The 18,970-nt window shown below is 44.4% G+C and overlaps 7 protein-coding genes and 1 non-coding gene across 8 annotated transcripts, besides 2 other annotated features; 4 read left to right on the top strand and 4 right to left on the bottom strand.

Annotated features, from left to right (window-relative positions):
* Nucleotides 1-189: 189 nt before the first annotated feature.
* Nucleotides 190-2,121, bottom strand: TSTA_102560 (uncharacterized protein; the record flags this gene model as incomplete). The annotated part of the gene is made up of 5 exons (XM_002486218.1): nucleotides 190-786; nucleotides 850-1,082; nucleotides 1,134-1,230; nucleotides 1,298-1,451; nucleotides 1,505-2,121. 5 exons carry the CDS (start codon nucleotides 2,119-2,121, stop codon nucleotides 190-192), a joined length of 1,698 nt encoding a protein of 565 aa, XP_002486263.1.
* A 2,201-nt stretch (nucleotides 2,122-4,322) lies between these two features.
* On the bottom strand, nucleotides 4,323-5,245 carry TSTA_102550 (uncharacterized protein; the record flags this gene model as incomplete). Its single annotated transcript, XM_002486217.1, has 2 exons — nucleotides 5,072-5,245; nucleotides 4,323-5,002 (listed from the first exon to the last, which is right to left on the bottom strand). The coding sequence occupies exons 1-2, from the start codon at nucleotides 5,205-5,207 to the stop codon at nucleotides 4,323-4,325; spliced, it is 816 nt and encodes a 271-aa protein (XP_002486262.1). The 5' UTR covers nucleotides 5,208-5,245.
* A 330-nt stretch (nucleotides 5,246-5,575) lies between these two features.
* Nucleotides 5,576-6,668, top strand: TSTA_102540 (short-chain dehydrogenase/reductase family protein, putative; the record flags this gene model as incomplete). Its single annotated transcript, XM_002486216.1, has 3 exons — nucleotides 5,576-6,162; nucleotides 6,213-6,494; nucleotides 6,554-6,668. 3 exons carry the CDS (start codon nucleotides 5,576-5,578, stop codon nucleotides 6,666-6,668), a joined length of 984 nt encoding a protein of 327 aa, XP_002486261.1.
* Nucleotides 6,669-6,852: 184 nt separating this feature from the next.
* Nucleotides 6,853-6,878: a microsatellite.
* Nucleotides 6,879-6,950: 72 nt separating this feature from the next.
* On the bottom strand, nucleotides 6,951-7,093 carry TSTA_102530. Its single transcript has one exon. It is a non-coding gene; the product is annotated as a tRNA-Lys (tRNA).
* A 1,627-nt stretch (nucleotides 7,094-8,720) lies between these two features.
* On the top strand, nucleotides 8,721-9,953 carry TSTA_102520 (uncharacterized protein; the record flags this gene model as incomplete). Its single annotated transcript, XM_002486215.1, has 2 exons — nucleotides 8,721-8,727; nucleotides 8,806-9,953. 2 exons carry the CDS (start codon nucleotides 8,721-8,723, stop codon nucleotides 9,951-9,953), a joined length of 1,155 nt encoding a protein of 384 aa, XP_002486260.1.
* Nucleotides 9,831-9,942: a sequence feature (CT-rich).
* Nucleotides 9,954-10,726: 773 nt separating the features above from the next.
* TSTA_102510 (endo-1,4-beta-xylanase 1 precursor, putative) lies at nucleotides 10,727-11,827 on the top strand. The gene is made up of 2 exons (XM_002486214.1): nucleotides 10,727-11,096; nucleotides 11,163-11,827. Exons 1-2 carry the CDS (start codon nucleotides 10,789-10,791, stop codon nucleotides 11,560-11,562), a joined length of 708 nt encoding a protein of 235 aa, XP_002486259.1. The 5' UTR covers nucleotides 10,727-10,788; the 3' UTR covers nucleotides 11,563-11,827.
* A 4,804-nt stretch (nucleotides 11,828-16,631) lies between these two features.
* On the top strand, nucleotides 16,632-18,191 carry TSTA_102500 (uncharacterized protein). The gene is made up of 2 exons (XM_002486213.1): nucleotides 16,632-17,075; nucleotides 17,140-18,191. Exons 1-2 carry the CDS (start codon nucleotides 16,698-16,700, stop codon nucleotides 17,701-17,703), a joined length of 942 nt encoding a protein of 313 aa, XP_002486258.1. The 5' UTR covers nucleotides 16,632-16,697; the 3' UTR covers nucleotides 17,704-18,191.
* On the bottom strand, nucleotides 17,816-18,819 carry TSTA_102490 (uncharacterized protein; the record flags this gene model as incomplete). Its single annotated transcript, XM_002486212.1, has 2 exons — nucleotides 17,816-18,733; nucleotides 18,775-18,819. 2 exons carry the CDS (start codon nucleotides 18,817-18,819, stop codon nucleotides 17,816-17,818), a joined length of 963 nt encoding a protein of 320 aa, XP_002486257.1.
* Between the last annotated feature and the right edge of the window lie 151 nt (nucleotides 18,820-18,970).

Below are 18,970 nucleotides of genomic sequence, written 5' to 3'. Positions count from 1 at the left end.
CACAAACATATTGTTAAAGAGAGGAATGATAGCTAACTACCAAGTAACAGGTATTCTAAGAATAGGGAGTCTTGTGAAGGCAATAATTCTCCGTCTCCGTCTAAGCAAAAACCATACCGAACCTTTTTCTGCTAAAAAAAAAAAGCCGCAACGCCAGATATCTCGTCCGTTCTAAATCTAGATAAGAGGTCAAGCACCGTTTGGCTGATCATTGGTTCCATCATTCTCTTGATGCTCGGATCCGCCAGTTTCGCGATGGTTGGATTCATGATTCTTCTGATGAATAGCTTCACCGTTTGTCTGGTTACTAGCTTTTCCGTTCACTTGGCTGCGATATTCGCCATTTATCTTTTGACTGGCATGAGAGTGATCACCATTAGCCTTACCAGTGGATCCACAATTGGAGTAGCTGTTCGTCTGAGTAGTCTTCCGACTACTGTTGGCCATGGCAAGGCTCGTAGGCGGCTCTTGATGAATGTCTAACCATTCTGCATCCTTGAAGCCAAAGACATCTTTTTTAAGTCGAGGATGTTCAAGTATAGATCGTGGAATCAACTTCTTGCCAATCCGTTCCGGATACCTGGCCAACTTTCCAAGCGGAAATTCTACATTCCTTTCTCGCAGACCGCGACGAGAACGGATCAATTCTTCTTGCCATTTTTCTCCAGTGTCTAGCAAGAGGACGTTGAGAAGCTCCAAAGACACGGGACCTTGTCTCCACTTGGGGGTGCCGCAGTCGACATGCTCAATCTTGAGCTTGAAGTGTGATGTAAACGTGGCAAATTTCTTTCCACAGACATTGGTTAGCTACGTGAATGACGAGAAGACAAGAAGAGGCTCTGATCTTACACTCTGTGCGTAACTTGCGTCCTCAACTCGTCTGAATAGGACTCCTATGGAGGGAACGGTGTAAAGTCGTCCTCCATAATTCTTCTCTACCATGTCAATCCCGTTGGAGACATGGTACATCATGTGATATCCATAGGGATCACGAAGATATTTGATAAATTGGACGACGACATTTTTGAACTCGACCAGACTTGGTCTTGCACATGGGATGGAAGGCCAAATACGGCAGATTCCTAGCTTGTTAGAGTGGTCTAACCAGATAATTTATATAAGGATGAACTTACTCTTGCCATCAGCTCGATCAACTCTCACTGCACGGTTTCCAATGACGAAGCCAGATTCCTTGTCGATGTCCAATGCCTTTGCCGCGTCGAACACAGTCTAAGGAGATTGTCAGCATGCCCGCTCCTTCTGATAGTGTTTGGAACCGTTCTATTTGGGAGCATACCTTATATTGGATCCAACCAGTCGGCAAAGATCTTTCAACCCCCCCCGGTCCGCGCTTAGTCGTCCATATAACATTGATTTTGCATTCTCCGAAAGGACTGAATGTCTCTTTCAATGCATGGTATAACTGGTCCGTTGTCATTCTGACAGGTAGACTGGATCGGTCAGTTAGTACAGTTGTTAACAAATGAAGTGGTTCGGTACTTACTCTCCAACGAATATCTTTGCTTCAGGATCATCAAACTTCGCGGTCCGCATGTAATGTGGCTGCGCAGGATGCATCCACCGAGGTGGAGGGGGCATTGCCGGAGGGGGGATTTGACTGAATTCGATAGCTTGATATGGATGACCATCAGGATAAAAGCCCTCACCTCCTTTGTCAAATAAAGAAGGAGAAGGGAAAGGTGCTAAAGGGGAGCTCTGATTTGAGCGCCATTGCGATGGCGCCCCTGGCCACATCAACTCCGGAAGAGGAGCTGTATGGGGACGAAATGCAGGCCATCCGTCCATGAAACTCGGATAGCCTTGTCTGTTTGTCGAAGGAGGAAAGTTGTTGAATTCGTTCATTCCAGGAGCCCAATGATCATTTAGCTGGCATGGCCAATATTCAGCATTCCCGTTTTGCTGCATGTTATACTGGACATAAGCATCCGAACCATTCACCACAGGAGGACGGGATGGTGGCTGGCGATTGCTAGCACTAGGAGGGTGCACAGCGTGTCCATTTCCGTTCTGCATCTCCTGTGGCTGAGAAGCTGGCATTTTCGACTGTTGTCCTCGAGGCCGGAAAGGCTCAACGGGATAGCGCATTATTGTGGACGGCATGATTGATTGTTGTGTACAGGTAGCGAGTATTGTGTGTACAATTACTCAGCGAGACCAGAAGTTACTGTCTTTGAGAGAGGAAGGAGCAATTAAGCAAAGAGAAGCAATTCCGAGGTTGCCAGCTAATCCGAATCTCTTTATGCCTGAAGAGCAAGTAGATGAGTTGATATGGGAAGAAAGGCGATTTTCTTTTCTTTGAGCGGAGGTAATACTTTTATTATATGTAAATGTGCACTGTAGTTCCATGGTTGGCATCGCTGCCTATCTAAGAGTTAATGTGCTACTTTACTTATTCTATATAATCCTTACACCATGACAATTGCAAACGACAATCAAAACAATGGATTCATTCAAAGGCAATAATAATGATAATAAGATTCAGAGTTGTATGATGTGAATGTATGAACATGTCTAGGCAGCGAAGCCACATAGAAAGAAGGAGCCGGAACATGAGAGACACTAATTCACAGGAGAACACTGGGATACATACATAAATCTTCGAGTATATCCCATAGAACAAAAAGAAGACAATACGCAATAAACAGTCATACCTATACAAAGTAGTATGGTTGTAGGAAGCATAATCTAGATTCAAGTATGAAAAATTACTTATTCGGGAAATCTGTTGTTGCTGCCTTTCTGCCGATAGTTGGCGTTCCACGGTTTGCTTCAGAATTTGGGAACGTTATCCAGAGATTCCATCATTTATAGTATGACCGTTTACTCTGAAAGGTCTAGTTGCTAATCTACCTGTATATTTCCATGGTTGGTGCGAGAATCGTCTTGGTACGAAGTTTGATGTATAATATGCGGTCTGGCCAAGGATAAGATGCCAACGACCTCAGGAATAGGGGTTGAATCAGATACAGATTAGTAGCACTTTTACATATACCTGGGAAATTTAAGGTTCCAAGGAACTCATTGCTTGTGTAAGCATTATTCTTATGTATAAATCGCATAGCAATTTCCGCAAATTCTAGGTTGTGGGAAAAAAAAGGTGGCTGCAAAAGGTCTCGGAGGATGAGAAATGCTTTATAATCAGTTGGTAAGAACCCTTTCGGGGTGGATATATCGACGCCCACTGGCGAATGGCTTGGGTCTGGTCTGAAGACAGACGTAATTCTATCAGATAGAGACCTAGTTGACGTTGGCGATTTCCCTGTAAACGCTGCGTCGGGATACTGCAAGGCATCGATGTTCAAATTTAAATCCGCTGCCATGGTTGATTGAAAACGACTGACTTGGACTCTTGATGAGAGTTGGAAAGTTATTATCGGACACCGGAGGCTATTAAATAGTTCTTAGCACGTCCAGACACGTGATGAAAATACCAACTAAATTGTGCTTATACGGCCACAACGAAGATAGTACCAAGTTTCAGGTGGTCAGAGGAATGCCACCTATTAATCGAAAAATATTGAGTCATTGCTGTTGTACAATTTACAGGTTGAAACTAGAGTATTGCCATTGCATTTGAAGCACATAGCAGCCGATAGTTTAGTGCCACCAGCTGTCGCTCTTTGTTCTACCCCCCTAAGTATCATAATTGGTGACGGCGCTTAGGTATGCTAGTTTCATACCATGATGTACTGAATGATTTAAACACATTTTAACTGGCTAAATCTCATATAATCAGCGAGAACACGAAAATGGACCACCATCACATATACGGCGGTACAGCAGTATTCAACAGAATGTGAATAATGCACGGCCTGTGAAACCAGGATACACCGGAAGAAAAGTATCCGGACAAGTATCACAATAGAGACGAGCGGCAGCTGTTTCCATCCGGCGGAAGCTATTACGAAGTGCCTGCGAATAGGTCCCAGATCTTTCTGTGCAACCTGCAGAATTCACAGGGCAAAGTGATGGAGACCCTTCCTAACGGTACCAGATTTGAGGTCAAAGATGCCAAAGGATTTACCAGAACGGTTATCGCTCGTGATAAGGATATCAAGGGGGTTATATAGCATCCAGAGGGACAGAGCGGCCGTATTATGAGATTTGCGAGGGTAGAAGAGCTCTATGAGCCATCTTCCCGTAGGAGGAGGAAGTGAGAGGCCTTCAGGTATTTGCAAGACATTATCGTTTCATCGCACTGAGATTCGGAATATTTGTCCACTAATCATCTGTCTTAACTATATATTATACATTCTTCATAATTCCGCATGACCAATACCCACTGTGGAATATACAGATACCTATCTCGCTGCTAAAGACAATGGCCTCTCTCCTCGAACATTCCTCCAATAGTTGGTTGACCGAAACAGATCGTAGCATCCCTGAACTAGAAACCCCCATTTCTTCACAAAGCCTTCCGTAAGTTCCCAACCGCTCGGGTCCCATGGATCGGACCATACTAACATCCCAGGATCCTTTCTATCCTCTTGACCCATCATCCCAGTGAGGATATCGGACGCAAGATCTTTATTAGTAAAGAGGTGCTGCGTTCTAATCGCATTGTCTCTCATTTGAGGAGATGGAATGAGATCAACCCAATCCGGGTATGAGACGGTTTGCTGGAGAATGGTACGCCTTAGAGCCGGTGGTATACTAATGCCTTGGTAAGGGTTCGGAAAGATAGTGAGGGGACCATGAAAGCCGCAATTTTCATGGATAAGGTGCATATGACCTATTATTAGTAGGTTTGTGATTGTCGCTCGGTAGATATTGTACTCGAGAAGAGGTAGGAGATGATCCCGAGACAGTGGGTATAGATATCTCTCTGGGACGATACGTCCATTGACGCTGACATAAGATGGAATAATAAGCGTTGACGCGAGATGGAGTTGAGAGTTCTGCCCCGGTTCTCTATAATGTGTAATGAACTTTTCAGTGCCACTTTCAAGCCTTACCGCGCGCTGCGCTGCTTTACGCTTTCCTACAGGCAGCAAATTAGCTGATGAACTAGAACCATATTCCTGACACGAAAGGAAAGCCAAATACATACGAAGCGCTCGTAAAGCGAGCCGAGTTTGCCTTCTCCGTCGTTCGGCCTTGTCGCTCAGACCGGTCCAGTCGTCATCCTTGCATCGAGCTTCAGCTAATTGGGGCATAGGCGCCAACTCAACGGTAGCCATTGGCATTTCTCACGTGGTACAGATTATCGTAGTTTTTTGAGATCAAAACATGGAAAGGGAGATCTGGATAGAAGATAAAGAAGAGGGTGGGTCGCCTGAGGCTGCAACCGGCTTTCAAAGGATCCACTTATGCAAGTTGCTTTCACCACTAAGCCGTTGTAGGACTAGTATTAGGGCTAATGCGTCTATCTCTAATCTTTAGTTCGACCAATCAGAGGCGATTATAATATCGACTGGCTTCCCTTAAACCTGGCTTGCTCAAGTATAAAGAGGTGTTCAAAGACACTTTCGTACTCATATTTTTTAACATCAATTGTATTACAGAAGGCAAAAAGACTTCATTCGCAGCTATCTATCATTTTCCAGGTACAGCCATGGATTTCCGTGATTGGCTTCATTCACAGCTCTGCGTGACTTTACCAGTTCCTACGAAGCGGTATTCTGGCCTAACTATCATCGTTACCGGTTCTAATGTAGGAATCGGTCTCGAAACAGCCCGATACTTTGTCTTCCTAGATGCGGCCAAAGTCATCCTCGCCGTTCGGAACACAGCGAAGGGTGAGGCAGCTGCCAAATCTATCATCCAGTCTACAGGCCGTACCGGCGTTGTTGAGGTATGGCATCTAGACCTTGCAAGCTATGACAGCGTCAAAGCATTTGCAGAACGGGCGTCAAGCCTAGAGCGACTCGATATCCTGGTCAACAATGCAGGAATACTCGTGTACAAGTTTGAGCTTGCGGAAGACAATGAGTCTACTATCACCGTCAATGTAGTGAGCTCAATGCTGTTAAGCCTGTTACTGCTACCAAAGCTTCGAGAAACCTCGGTCCGGTATGGAAAAGAGAACGTTTTGACGTTCACTGGATCCTTTGTCCATTTCATGACAGACTTTCCTGAGAGGAAAGCCCCGAATATTTTCAAAGAGTTGGCGAATAAGGAGAGGGCTAATATGAAGAATAGGTAGCTTTATCCATTTATTCTAGTCAGGATATCATGCTAATAGTATGAAGATACTATGTCTCCAAACTCGTCCAACTCCTCATTGTCCGCGGACTCGCAAATCAAATCACCAACTCCACATCACCGGGCGACATCACAGTCTCCATTGCCAATCCGGGATTCGTCAAGACCGAAGTAATGAGAAACGCAAGCGTCAGCTTTCATCTCATCTTCAGACCGTGGCGAAAGCTCGTTGCTCGTTCGGCAGAAGAAGGTGCTAGGACAATCCTTCATGCAGCGGCTGGTGGGAAAGAAACCCATGGCCAATATTTGAGTGATTGCAAGGTTGCTGAGTAAGTTAAACACAGATGATTCCCCTCGGGGTTAAAGCTGATTTCACTCCTATTGCCAGGACTTCTGAATTCGTGCGTAGCAACGAGGGTGAGGAAGTCCAGAAAAAATTGTGGGCGGAATTGTCCACAACACTTGAGAGGATCGTTCCCGGTGTTATGAAGAATATATCATAATTTCAGTCATGTCTCTTCTGCAGTCTATTCAATTGGGCTACTCCATGTTCCAAGAAGACACCCTTGTGGAGCATAAGTTACATGTGCCGAAGCAAACCATAGAGGAAGCGATTGCCTCCTTACTGGCTTTCCCTGAACAGAAAGCCTTCATAAATTGTACACGATCGATTCGATAGCCTTATCCAAAAAAAAAAAAAAAAAAAAAAAAAAGAGTCACCGCTGATAGTGTAAAAGTCTTGCTGGCATCCAGTTAAAAAAATCAACAAGAGGATATTGGTTTATAGCCCGATGCGGGGGTCGAACCCGCACTGCGTAGACGTTAGCATCTATGTTATAGATATTTGCTGTGCATCGAGCAACTTACACCTTCAGGTTCTCATTGGAGGCAATAAAAGCCTGACACTCTACCATTGAGTTAACCGGGCGTTGATTGGTCAGGCTGAAATAGGATGTACTAGGGCTGGCGTAGATATACGTATATGGTTTGGTGCTCACTGCTAGGCTTACGGGCCCGCTTGCCCTAAATCAGGAGACGACATGCGATTCTCAGCTATAACTGTTTTCTGGTAGCGATTTATTCTCTGTATTAAAGATATGTCAGCAACCCTCTGTGGTCCGTTGAAGATGGGTAGGACGAACCTCACATAAATTCCATTCTGCCGAAACGGACACCAGATACCCAAAACCACTAAGAAGTCGAATTCACCCTGTTGCTGCTCGCTCGGCTTTCGTGGTTTATGAAGGAAACGTAACTCCTGAAGTTTGCTATGCACTCTCATAGATAGAGAGGATAGCATTCTTGGGGCGTCTCCTGTCGGGTTCTGGTGGATTGGAAGTTGGAGAGCTGCTTGCTATAGTTGTCAAATCTGTCCTCGGGTAATACTCCCTCCTGCTTCAATAGGCAAACTAAGGCGATGGCCGAATGGGAATCCATGTGATGCTATAGAGTAAAAAAAATAGATTTTTGATATTTCCTCGCTCTCATCTACTGTCACATCTCCTTTCACTTATTTGACAATTTATCACTCAGGAAATCAGAGGTGAATATGCTAGACACAGAGTAGAATGAGCCGGTCGCGTTAATCAATCATTTTGATATTCTATTAGTCGGATAGACAAACATCTGCTATTAGTCCTCTTGCTGCCAACATATTTTGGAACTACTGCATCAGCTGTCCAGGGTGTGAGGGTGCCAAGCCAGATCTCAATAACAATCCATTCCTATGCCTAATCTAGGTGCTATTCGACGAGAATACAAAACATAAGGAAAGGAAGAAAGAGAACGGAGTGCGCGATCACTGAGCGGTGTTGACATATTAGCGAGATCACGTGTAAGGCTCCAAGGCATCAATCAGGCATCTATTGACTGAGCCGTCACACAGGGAGGCCATAAAAGTAAGTCACTCAATACCCAGCGCTTGTTTTCATGGGGAATTATACACTGTAGCCAGCTAACATGATTATCTTAATACAGAATGGTTCAATATCAGAACATTCAGAATGCGCTTTAGATCGACTCCCAACACCCTACCAGCTGGGGTTTAGAGTCAGGATTATGCCTCACTGCATGACTATACCCAATACATGATCCTCTTGCCTTGCTATATAATTTTGTATAAAATAGTATGTGTTAGAAACTACTATGAGCCTTGGAACAGCTCAAATATCACTTACTAGAAAACGGATCCCTTTTGGTGGAACGGTATTCCAACAGTATGTGTTCAATTTATGGTCTAGTTGGTTCTAACATCTTTTGTATATCTAATTTCACAATTATCAATAGTGCTATTGAACTTGAAACTAACAATAATAACATATGATTCCATGTATTCCAAGTAAAATCAAATCGGGCCATTGTTCTAGGCAACTACAGATGAGGCTGAAAATTAAGGCATGTGGGGTATTTATAGCTTCACCTTCACCCTTTTATCTTTTACCAGTCATCCTTCCTGTATGCAACAGTTCCCGTATAAAGATACATCTGTTTATTATATTCATGTCCGTCAAGCACAGAGAGTGGGGTATTTATGAGAGGAGTCACTATTGTGCATGATGACTGGTATGTATCAGTTGATGGATTTGACAAATACTCTATAGACATAAGATGTTGACGATACCATAGAATCCATCTTAACAGCTCCATCTCTGAGCTTGCGGAGCAATATCAACCTACAATATCAATCCCCCCTATTCTCAGTACTTCCTGCAGAAATTCGATCTCTGATCTTCAAATATGCTCTGACCGACTACGAAGACATCACCACTCACATGTCATATGACAGGGATACTTACTGGTATCGCCCAGGATACATGGCAAAACGCCGTACAGCAACAGAACTTTTACGTACTTGCAAACGTATCTTTCAAGAAACATGGTTCCTACCTTTTGCTCTTGCAGAGCACTGTTTTTATCTGACAAATACTGCGAGGGCACCAAGTGAACACGTCACAGTGGCACGGATGAAAGAATACCTGACTACGCTCAGAGACTTTGCGCGGAACCAGGATGGGATGGAGATACCACAGATTGAACGTATCAGGGTGTTCGCTCAAATGTTCGTGTTGGAGGATTCGCCCAGATTACAGGAAGTACTTGATATGGAGGGCTTTCAGCCTAAACATATAACGATTACACTTCGTTACACAGATTTCTGGTTCTGGGAGCACAATTCGCCTATACACATTGATGCAAAATGGGTGAATACCGTGAGATTCCCAAAGTCGGTCGCCACGATCAGTATGGACTTCGAGATGGTCGACCGGCGAAAAGAGGAAATTGATTACATCACAAATCTTGCGGTGGATAAATGGTTCTTTCGGCGAGCAGATGGAATCGTCTTCAAAGCCAACAAAGAGGATATCAAGACAAGCCGATGGACAGGATCTTCAACCCTGGGAGATGCCCGGTGGATTAGAGATGAATCCAGAACAAACGAGATTGATTATTATGTCAAGACAGTGACGTGGAAACCTGTTCCGGAGTTTGATCCCTTTACTGGTGGTGGAGATGGTTGTCCGAATTTGGATATACCTCATGATTTTCCTCGCCAAACCCCACCTTTTGGGAGAATGCCAAACGTGCCGGTTGATGACCTTCAGTATTTGGACTGCTCTGACAATTTGAGTGCGCAGCAGGTTTATGATAGTATTCTGGGGATGGACGAAGAGATGTGGGAAGAAGCGATGTCAGAAGAAGAGATGTCAGAAGAAGGGATGTCAGAAGAAGAGATGTCAGAAGAAGGGATGTCAGAAGAAGAGATGTCAGAAGAAGAGATGTCGGTCTAACAGACGTCCTGGTAGACTCTTTCGGAATGTTTGATGAAAAAAATATGATGATGTATCTGAACATAGACACTGGAATAGCTTTATTATCATACATGTACTTAAGAACTTCGGTTAACTCACAACGGTTTTGTAGTTTACAGAAATCTACTTTCGTGACACGGTATTGACCTGGCAGTGAGATCCAGGACCTTAATTAGACTATATTCCCCACCCACAGATACCCTCTTGGGGCATCACCCATCCTTTCTTCATACCTAGGTATATACCATACTAGATCATCTAGTATGGGCGCAGCTATTTGGTCTAGTCGGTAAGAGTCATAATATAACCTAGAACCGAGTTGAGCAGGATATCGTCAAGTCATTCCCTCAGGTAACTGTGAGTGACTACTCTTCGGAAGCATTGAATTTTTCCACCAAGGGGAATAATGAGAAGTTTCGGTTAAATCGATTTCTTTAACCGTGGATCTGTCGTGGATAGATGTTCTGCATTATTTTTGGATTTGCGGAATCTCGGTGTTTTAGGCACTTCGAAGATGCTACTTGAAACATTTCCTAGACTTCAGAGAGGTGGAAATTAGGCTCGAAATATCATCATATGCTAGTTGCCCTAAGTCAATTTGTGGAAAATTTGTCTGAGTATCCACTCCGTGAGCCAGCGTTGAAATTGTTCATAAACATGAAACGACATAAGCATCAAAAGGGTACTAAGAATGGAATAACTATATAAAGCCTTTGAGGTGCCATTGAAACATCCTTTGTCTCTAAAAAGGCGTGGCAGCTGAGCATCAAGGATATTCAAACAATCTACTAAGAGTCATTCGGAAAATTACAAAATGCGTTCTATTGCTCAACTTACCTGGCTACTTTCTGTTGCAGTATCAGTACTGGCAGCGCCAACAGAGCTTTCTCATGAATCCTCGCTGGAAAAACGTGGTCCTCATAACTTTGTTATGGGCCCGGATCACCCGCTCATGATGGCTCGTCAAAATGCAACTCTGTCCCGCCGCTCTACAAACTACAAGCAGGACTATGTCACTGGTGGAACAGTGAATTTCTCTCCCGGAAATGGCGAGTTCTCTGTTTCTTGGAATACGCACGACGACTTTGTAGTTGGTGTTGGATGGAACCCTGGAAATACTTTGTATGGACCTTGAATCTCCCTATAAAATCATGCCTACTGCCCACTGACAGTTGTCTTTTTTTCCAGGCCAATTACGCACTCAGGCAGCTTCGACGTCACGTCTGGACTCGCTAGCCTGTCCGTCTATGGTTGGAGCACCGATCCGCTCGTCGAGTACTATATCATCGACGAGATGGTGGATATGCAGCAAGCCGGCACCCAAAAGGGAACCGTGTATAGTGATGGGGCCACATACACTATCTGGGAAAATACTCGCGTGAACGAGCCCTCAATTCAAGGCACCTCAACATTCAACCAATACATATCAATTCGCAACTCTGGCAGAACTAGTGGAACAATCACCGTGGAAAACCACTTTAATGCCTGGAAACAACATGGTATGAATCTCGGAAAGCTCAATTTTCAGGTTATTGCTGTCGAAAGTTGGAATGGCAGTGGAAATTGCAAGCAAACTGTTTCAAACTAATCTGGTACTATTTTATAATGAGGCCCGTCAATAGGTTTTGAGCATCAGGTTCACATTTTGGAGGGCTTGATTCCTTCTCGTCGATGAAGATCAGAATTCCGACTGGTTTGTGCATAAATAAAGATGCTTTTAATAGTTATTCAGACGCATTTGAACCGTGGAAATGAGGAGGAACAATATTTTGCCTTGTCACAATGAGATGTATATATAGTCCATACTGAACCCTAGGCTTCCAAGGTTATGACTCATGTTATGATTGTCCGGTTATATGACCCCCCACTTACACCACAGTCTCAACTTGACACGCCGTAATATAGCCTTAGTGCCTACAGGCTTCCTGATTATCAGTCGACTTCTTTCTCTCCAAATATTTGCTTATATCCACACTCAGGGTTGCTTCAAAAGCAAATGCTGCCTTCACTTTTCCCGAGATCCTGGCTGTGGCTTTCCTTTCACAGCATGTTCCGTCAAAGATGTGCGCTGTGCAGTATGAATTGATAGATTGTCTGAATCATAAGCCTAAAGAATACGTGGAGCTTGTGTACGGTGGTGATCAGGTCCTCAAGAACCGCGCTATAGTAGATCATGTCATGTTCAGGTTATTCTCTCGGAGATCTCTATAGGAAAACATGACTTGGTAGGTTGTGTTATTTCGATGCTTGATATATCCGAGCTTATAATCATTGTTGATGATAGGTACAGCAGTGGTTGGATCGAAGCGCAGATCTTGCTGTGTCCGCTTACAAAATGCTCGAAAAATCCGTGTAGGAGTTGGATGCCCACCTTACTCTATGCTCTTACATCGTCGGATACTCTGTCACTCTTGAGATGTAATCATATGGGCCATTTTTGTCGGGAACAAGGTTACCATCTCACTCAAAAGAAACAGCATCAACATCAGTCGTTTGTTTGATTTTGTTGAAGCTGAAAACCCCTAGATTTCCTCTGTGGCAGCTAGTTTCGAGAAGTTCTTGCGCAGTAAAAGAGCTGCATCAAGTGCAGCTAGGGCTAGATATAATATCTGGTTGAGAAACATGGGAAATAGCATAATCACCCGGTTCCCTCCCCGAGTGCCTACAGAGACTTGCCAGTTGAAGAAAGCCCCGCTCGCTTCATGGGCATGAAATGTGGCTCGGAAGAGGAGCTCAAATGGTATATTCGTGCAAAGATAACCATCGACAGCCCAAAAAAGCCCCTGCGTAACCCTCTCATTTATCGCTGCAATTTACAATCTCATGATAGAACGGGTACAAACTGGAAAATTTATCCGCATACGACTTCTGCGCACCATTCTTAGATTCGTTACAAGGAGTTACTCACGCATTGCGAATAAACGAATACAGAGATCGCAGTGTTCAATGTGGGTGGATGCAAAGTGCTATGGGAATTCGCTCAATTGATATATAAGATATTTCGCGGCTTGACTTTGTTAGGGCAGCTTTGTCAAAGAGGAAATTTACTACTCTTGTTGAGAATGGCGTTGTAAGGGACTGAGATGATCCACAAATGCCAACTATCCGCGGTATTCGCAGGCGAGGCATGACAATGCCTGCTTTTCAATAATTCGTCTTGAAACATGGCCCCAGTCAAAATATACTGAACTTGGGTTGGACAGTGTTCTGGGTGACGAATAAGAAGCGTATTGACCCCATTGCCGCTTGGTATACTGCAATCCGAAAAGAAGATGCGTTGACGACGACTGCCAGAGGCTTAGAGGCAGCAACCCTCATTAGGACTCCAAAGCACAAGACGAATAAGTCTTTAGTAACTAAAGACGTCATACTCGCCAAAGAGATCATAATTGACCAGAAGCCGACGCGAAAACCCTCAAGCCCAATGAAAAATTACTCTTATAAATTGGAGGAATGCTATTGTTTCCAATATTTCTACTGACCCGGCGAGTTGAAAAGCCACGGCTCTCGACTTGTAACTCCACCTGGGAGGTGACATGAGAAAGACTGAGAAACAGATAACATCGCTTGCAAACAGAGCTTAAATATCATTCCTGTGGAAATTGTCATTTCCGGCTAGCTCCTCACCAAAGACAAAATCGGAAAGGGAAATAATATCATGGATTTTGTGGCTGCCACGAGTGATTTCCGTACAGAGGAGTGGGCGGACTGTAATGTTTCGAATCTCTCTGAATACGATATTATGCAATTCGATTGCATTGGATACTATAGGGTAGATCGTGCTTATCATGATCAAAAGCCTGCAGTGTTCTTCAATATCCCTACTGGGAAAGGATCATAAGGTCTCTTTGTTACCTTTGAACTTGGCGAAGACGGTGGAAAGCCCTAGAGAGTATCTAGAGTTTGTTCAGAGCACATACAAGTTGAGAAGCTTGAAAGGGTGAATCTATGTCAGTATCACTTGCTATTACAGATTCGGTGAGGGTGGCTTGTTAAACAGACTCTCACTTACGTTCGCTAAACTAAGGCTTGCGCGATTTCTAGGGCTTGTGTGTAGGCCTGATTTTTAAGGGATAAGAATAGATCTTACTGTATACCTTGATGTGGATGAGGAGTTACCCTTAGTCCAAAGGAACAAAATTGCAGTAAACTCCCAAGCACTCTGTATGAACCCTAAGATAATTTTCCGGATTAGTTAGTGGGAACGTTTTGCTGCTTATTCAGCATGTCTTATTTTTTCTTCAGCCTATTCATATACTTTATCTAGCGTCGTAATCTTGCCTTTTCGAGACTCAGCAATTATTTGATTCAGTTTGATGAATCTATCGCAAAACTATGATATGTTCTCTCTTTATCCATCTTCCTTAACTGCTTTGAATTTCACGAATTGCATATCGACCTAATAGCTGTATTGTGAGACCCGGCATCAAAAATTTACCTGCATGCTATGAGGCAACCCGTGGCCACTGCGTTTTGAGCTTCGGTAGCCAAATTTCTCTTCTTGCCCTGACTATTGGTATATCTGAACCGTGACTATGGCACTTTCTTCCCTCGCCGTGGAAATTGTATTCCATCTTGCCAGCCATTTGTCTACGTCCGACATTGCCAGTCTCTTAAAAACCTCCAAATGGTTGCATCAACTTCTAGAAGCATACCATTGGCGAGACCTTGACTTCCACACCGGTTGGCAACACGGCAGGAGAGAATCTCTCACAGAACAACCCGACTCACCTTCTGCATCTTCGCAGCCCGGAGTGGACAATGACGACTAAGATGACCAAGAACAGATATGGTTTTCAACACAAAAATTGCCCAATTCATCAATGCCTGTGTTTTGAAGAACAAAAGACCCTCCTCGTGGTCTAAGCGTAGCTCTGCCGTACGCTCTTTGCACATTACCCTTCCCGCGCGGTCGGAAGCATGGAGATTGGATGGATCTAGATGTGTGGAATCATTCCGATCTCGGTCTCGAGAAGATCCAGAATCAAATCGACTACCTAGCCACGTTGTTGTTTCCGAATCTAACACTCCTAACGCTGAGTGAGTACGTCCCTGCAGATTGGGCACGTCAGCTCCTCAACGCGGCGCCTTCACTTGTGAATATTAACCTGAAGCTGCTAGCACCACCTCTTTACCCCCCCCCCCTCCCCGTCCAGACATGGCGCGACCTCCCTAGTGGTGCATACGCCTTTCAGCGGGGTCTGCTCTGGCCACCTTCCGGAAATGTATACACTAATGATGATGCAGATAGAAGAGTAATAGAAGAGGAAGACGATAAAGTAGGAGACCTGGATGAGCGATTTTCATCCGACGATGCAATTGCTTTATCTCCTCTCCCACTCTCATTTTCGGTCTCCCATTTCACCTCTATAAGCCACTTGTGTCTGTGTAAACCTGCCGCGCGTGACGACGAAAGGGAAATGGATCGGGTGCTTCACAATCTCAAGCAGGAGAGAGCCGTGTTAGAGGAATGGGCCGAGCTATTATGAGCAGCCAGGCCAACGTTGGAAGAGGTCATCTTTGATCTGAGACCCGTAGTGACGGAGATATGGTTAGATGGGATGGAGTCAAATGCCCCAGTTCACAAGGGTGGGACCACAGAGCCGGGGGACATGAGATTTATGGAAATTGTGCTTGTGCCTGTCTTTTTTGACGATGGTAATCCAGAGAGCAGGGAAAAGGGGAGTGAATGGCCGAAGTTGAGGAGTCTTACGTTTTGCGGCGTGGAAGTTGAGGATCTATTAGTAAATGGGCAGGCAGGTGGTGGAAGAAAGAGGCTTGGGGGAAGATTAGGGCATGCTGTAGAGATTCACTACCTCCCTGGATTGTATTCATTTATTAATGAGGGCGAGGAGAGAACTGGACGGGGGTATCTGCTTTAATTACACCAGAAATGGAGAATATTTACAGTGTTATAGCACTCGTAAGGTTTCAATTTAGGCTAATTCCCCGCCGCTTACCCCCTCTAAGATCGCCCGCCATTATGCACTCACAGCTACATGAGAGAGGGAAGCACAATGTGTTACAGTACACAAGAGTTGCACCATTAGCTAATTAGGAAGTACTCTTATCATGGCCAGATATTAATGATTTTCCCTTTCTTTCGTAAACGACCGGAGTAATCTGACTTTAATATTTAAGCTTAACTCAATCGGTAGTTGAGAGTTGATCATTTGATCCTCAGCCAAGCAAAGAGGCTTTTACAGACTGGACCTAAAAATTATTCACCATAGCTAATAAAATATCATAATATACGCTGTTTTCGGTCATACTTCTGAAGAGGCTTTTCTGTGGCTGAACTTGTAGAACCAAGTAACCAATAAATTCGGCGGCTGACATAGAGGACAACTTGAACATTAGCCCTAATTGGCTATTTCGCTCTACTAACGGTCCTTGGCCTCTGCGAGCGATATCACTCTATAATCAATGGATTCTTTTGGCGATGATACTGTACCGACGCCCTGCTGACAGTTTGTCATGCCACAGTTGAGGTTTTATTTCCTAATTGAGGCATCCATTATAGGGCTAGGATCGATTGCGTCGTGGAATATCGGTCGTTGGTTACAGTCATACTCTGGATACATATGTGAAGAGTGTTGAGGGTTGGTGACCGGAATTGGGTATATAAAGGCTGTTCTTCGCTGTTAATTGTTGGTTGAATAAAGCAAACAATTTGTCTGACAAGTAAATTTCCAGCCTGGACTTGTACAACCCCTAGTCAACATGCTTCACAAGTTGCTTGCTCCGCTCATAGCGTTATTATCGTTATCTCAATATGTCCTTAGTTTCCCCTTGACAGTGAGACTCGACAACGGCGCTCCTCTTCGAAATATAGTATACGTTCAGACCTTTACAGATTCCAGAGGTAACTGGTTCAATCTGACAGACCTCGTGACGCAAAAGAGTGGTATTACACATGTGATTCTTGCATCACTGCATTTGGACTCGCCTACAGAGATACATTTGAATGACAATGATATCGAGTCTTCATACTGGGACCCGTTGTGGCCGATGGTGTCATCGCTTCAGGCCGCGGGAGTCAAGGTTATGTTAATGATGGGTGGTGCTGCTCAGGGAAGTTATGCCCGTCTTCAAAACGATGTAAGCTTTATCTCCCCTCAAAAGTACAAACCAGGGATTAGGCTCTTTGCTGATTACTAGCAAGTTCGATACTTACTACCCCATCATCTTACAAATTTTAAGACACCACAACCTGGACGGATTCGACATGGACGTTGAAGAAAACGTCTCAGAGTCGATCCTCCTTAGACTTGCGCAGCAACTAGACGCTGACATGGGCACAAACTTTATTCTAACCGCTGCCCCCGTGGCCCTGTCAATGTCTAACAGCGGAAATCTGGATAATGTCAGTTGGCCTGCATTGGACAAAGTCGCCATCAGCTCAACACGACCAAACGGGAAGTTGTTTAATTGGTATAACACTCAGTTCTATGATGGTTGGGGTAGTGCTGCTTCGACTGGTTCTTATGATACTGTTATCAAGGCTGGCTGGGATCCGCGCAGGATCGTTTTGGGTGTTTTGACTGCTGCATCTGCTGGAAGTTCATGGCAACCGACATCTGTATTGGCCAGCACGATTGCTAGTCTCAAGGCGAAATATCCAAATTTTGGTGGTGTGTTTGGTTGGGAGTATGGATTAGCTGGGCAAAGTGATGGGCAAACTCCTGTTCAATGGGTGCAGTCGATAGGCCGATATTTGGCGGCTTAAAAGTTTTGTTATCTGGTATGTCTTGTCATGCCTTTACCTTGTATGTATCGAGTGATGTATCTAGTAACGATTGTAGGTAAATACATGTAATGTCTCGAAGATCAAGGAAAGCTCATTTTTGAACGGCAGTACCGCCAATATTGAAAACAGGATTATTCAAGCCCACCTTATTATCCGACTGAGCAGTCCAATGTGCCTTCTTGTACGCATCTAATTCCCTGGTGTTCTCGAATATACGATAAATATTCGGATATTCCCTCTTCAAGACCTCTATCTTCCTCCCCCAATCTCCTCTAACCCAATTCTCGACTGCAGGAACCAGCACAATATCAGCCAGCGTCAACTCGTCTCCAACACTGTATCGACCTGCGGTAGATCTGGCATAACGCTCATATGCCTTTAAACCTCGCGTATGGCTCCATTCTAGCCAACCGTCGATCACTTGAGACACATCCGACGTTTTCCCTTCTTCGCTGCCAGGGACCGAATGAGTTATGGTTGCATATTCGAGCGCGAGGCTGGTTACGTGTCGAACAGGCGAAAGATTCGCGAGCGGCTGCCAATCGGCTACCACAACTAAGGCAAGATTTTTGATCTGTGCCCTTTTAAGCAATGCCACATTCTTTTCCTCGACACTTGACGAGACTAAAAGAGAAGGAGGAGGAATCAAATGTGGTGTAGTATCCGGAAATAACTCCTCGAGATATTCCAAGATAGCCAGGCTTTGGGTTATTGTTGTCCTCGACTTAGGGATACCAGCTTGAATATTATCATGTTCTTCTCCATCAAATTCGTAAATCACAAGACAGGGCAATGTATTCGATAACGACATTTGTTCATATTCCGCTTTGAGATGCTCGTCACGAGCACAGTCAACATACTTGTAGGTGATAAGGTGATTGAGACCCTTGAGGTGAAGTGCAAATCGTACACGAGTGCTACACGAGGACCGGAAATAGCTGTATAAAGTCATGCGACGATTGGGTGTTGAGTTGGTTGGTTGAGTCGCCATTATACACTGCTTGATTTGCTGAATAGTTCAAATATGATTGTAATGCTCAATTTGCATACGTTGAACTTTGGACAAGGGGTCGATGTTAATTTCTCGGGCTTCATGGAAGGAATCGCCTACCGTGTCTATAGCACTATGACCTTTCTCTACCCGATATTGTGAGTCAAGTTCTGATTTAATTGTCTGACCAAAACGGCTTCATGTGTAACTTCATAGAATCGTAGCACAGGGCGTTGCACAGTTGTACCGGATGAT

The sequence above is a fragment of the Talaromyces stipitatus genome, genomic scaffold (assembly GCF_000003125.1).
Source record: "Talaromyces stipitatus ATCC 10500 scf_1105507295511 genomic scaffold, whole genome shotgun sequence".
NCBI lineage: Eukaryota > Fungi > Ascomycota > Eurotiomycetes > Eurotiales > Trichocomaceae > Talaromyces > Talaromyces stipitatus.
This window is presented reverse-complemented; position numbering and strand designations above follow the sequence as displayed.

What these genes read in the sequence shown, in the direction of transcription:
- TSTA_102500 (XM_002486213.1), top strand. Translation starts at nt 16,698, where the DNA reads ATGCTTCACAAGTTGCTTGCTCCGCTCATAGCGTTATTATCGTTATCT. An exon ending in ATGCCCGTCTTCAAAACGAT is followed by an intron (nt 17,076 to 17,139) that starts GTAAGCTTTATC and finishes ATTACTAGCAAG; the next exon opens with TTCGATACTTACTACCCCAT.
- TSTA_102510 (XM_002486214.1), top strand. Translation starts at nt 10,789, where the DNA reads ATGCGTTCTATTGCTCAACTTACCTGGCTACTTTCTGTTGCAGTATCA. An exon ending in TGGAACCCTGGAAATACTTT is followed by an intron (nt 11,097 to 11,162) that starts GTATGGACCTTG and finishes CTTTTTTTCCAG; the next exon opens with GCCAATTACGCACTCAGGCA.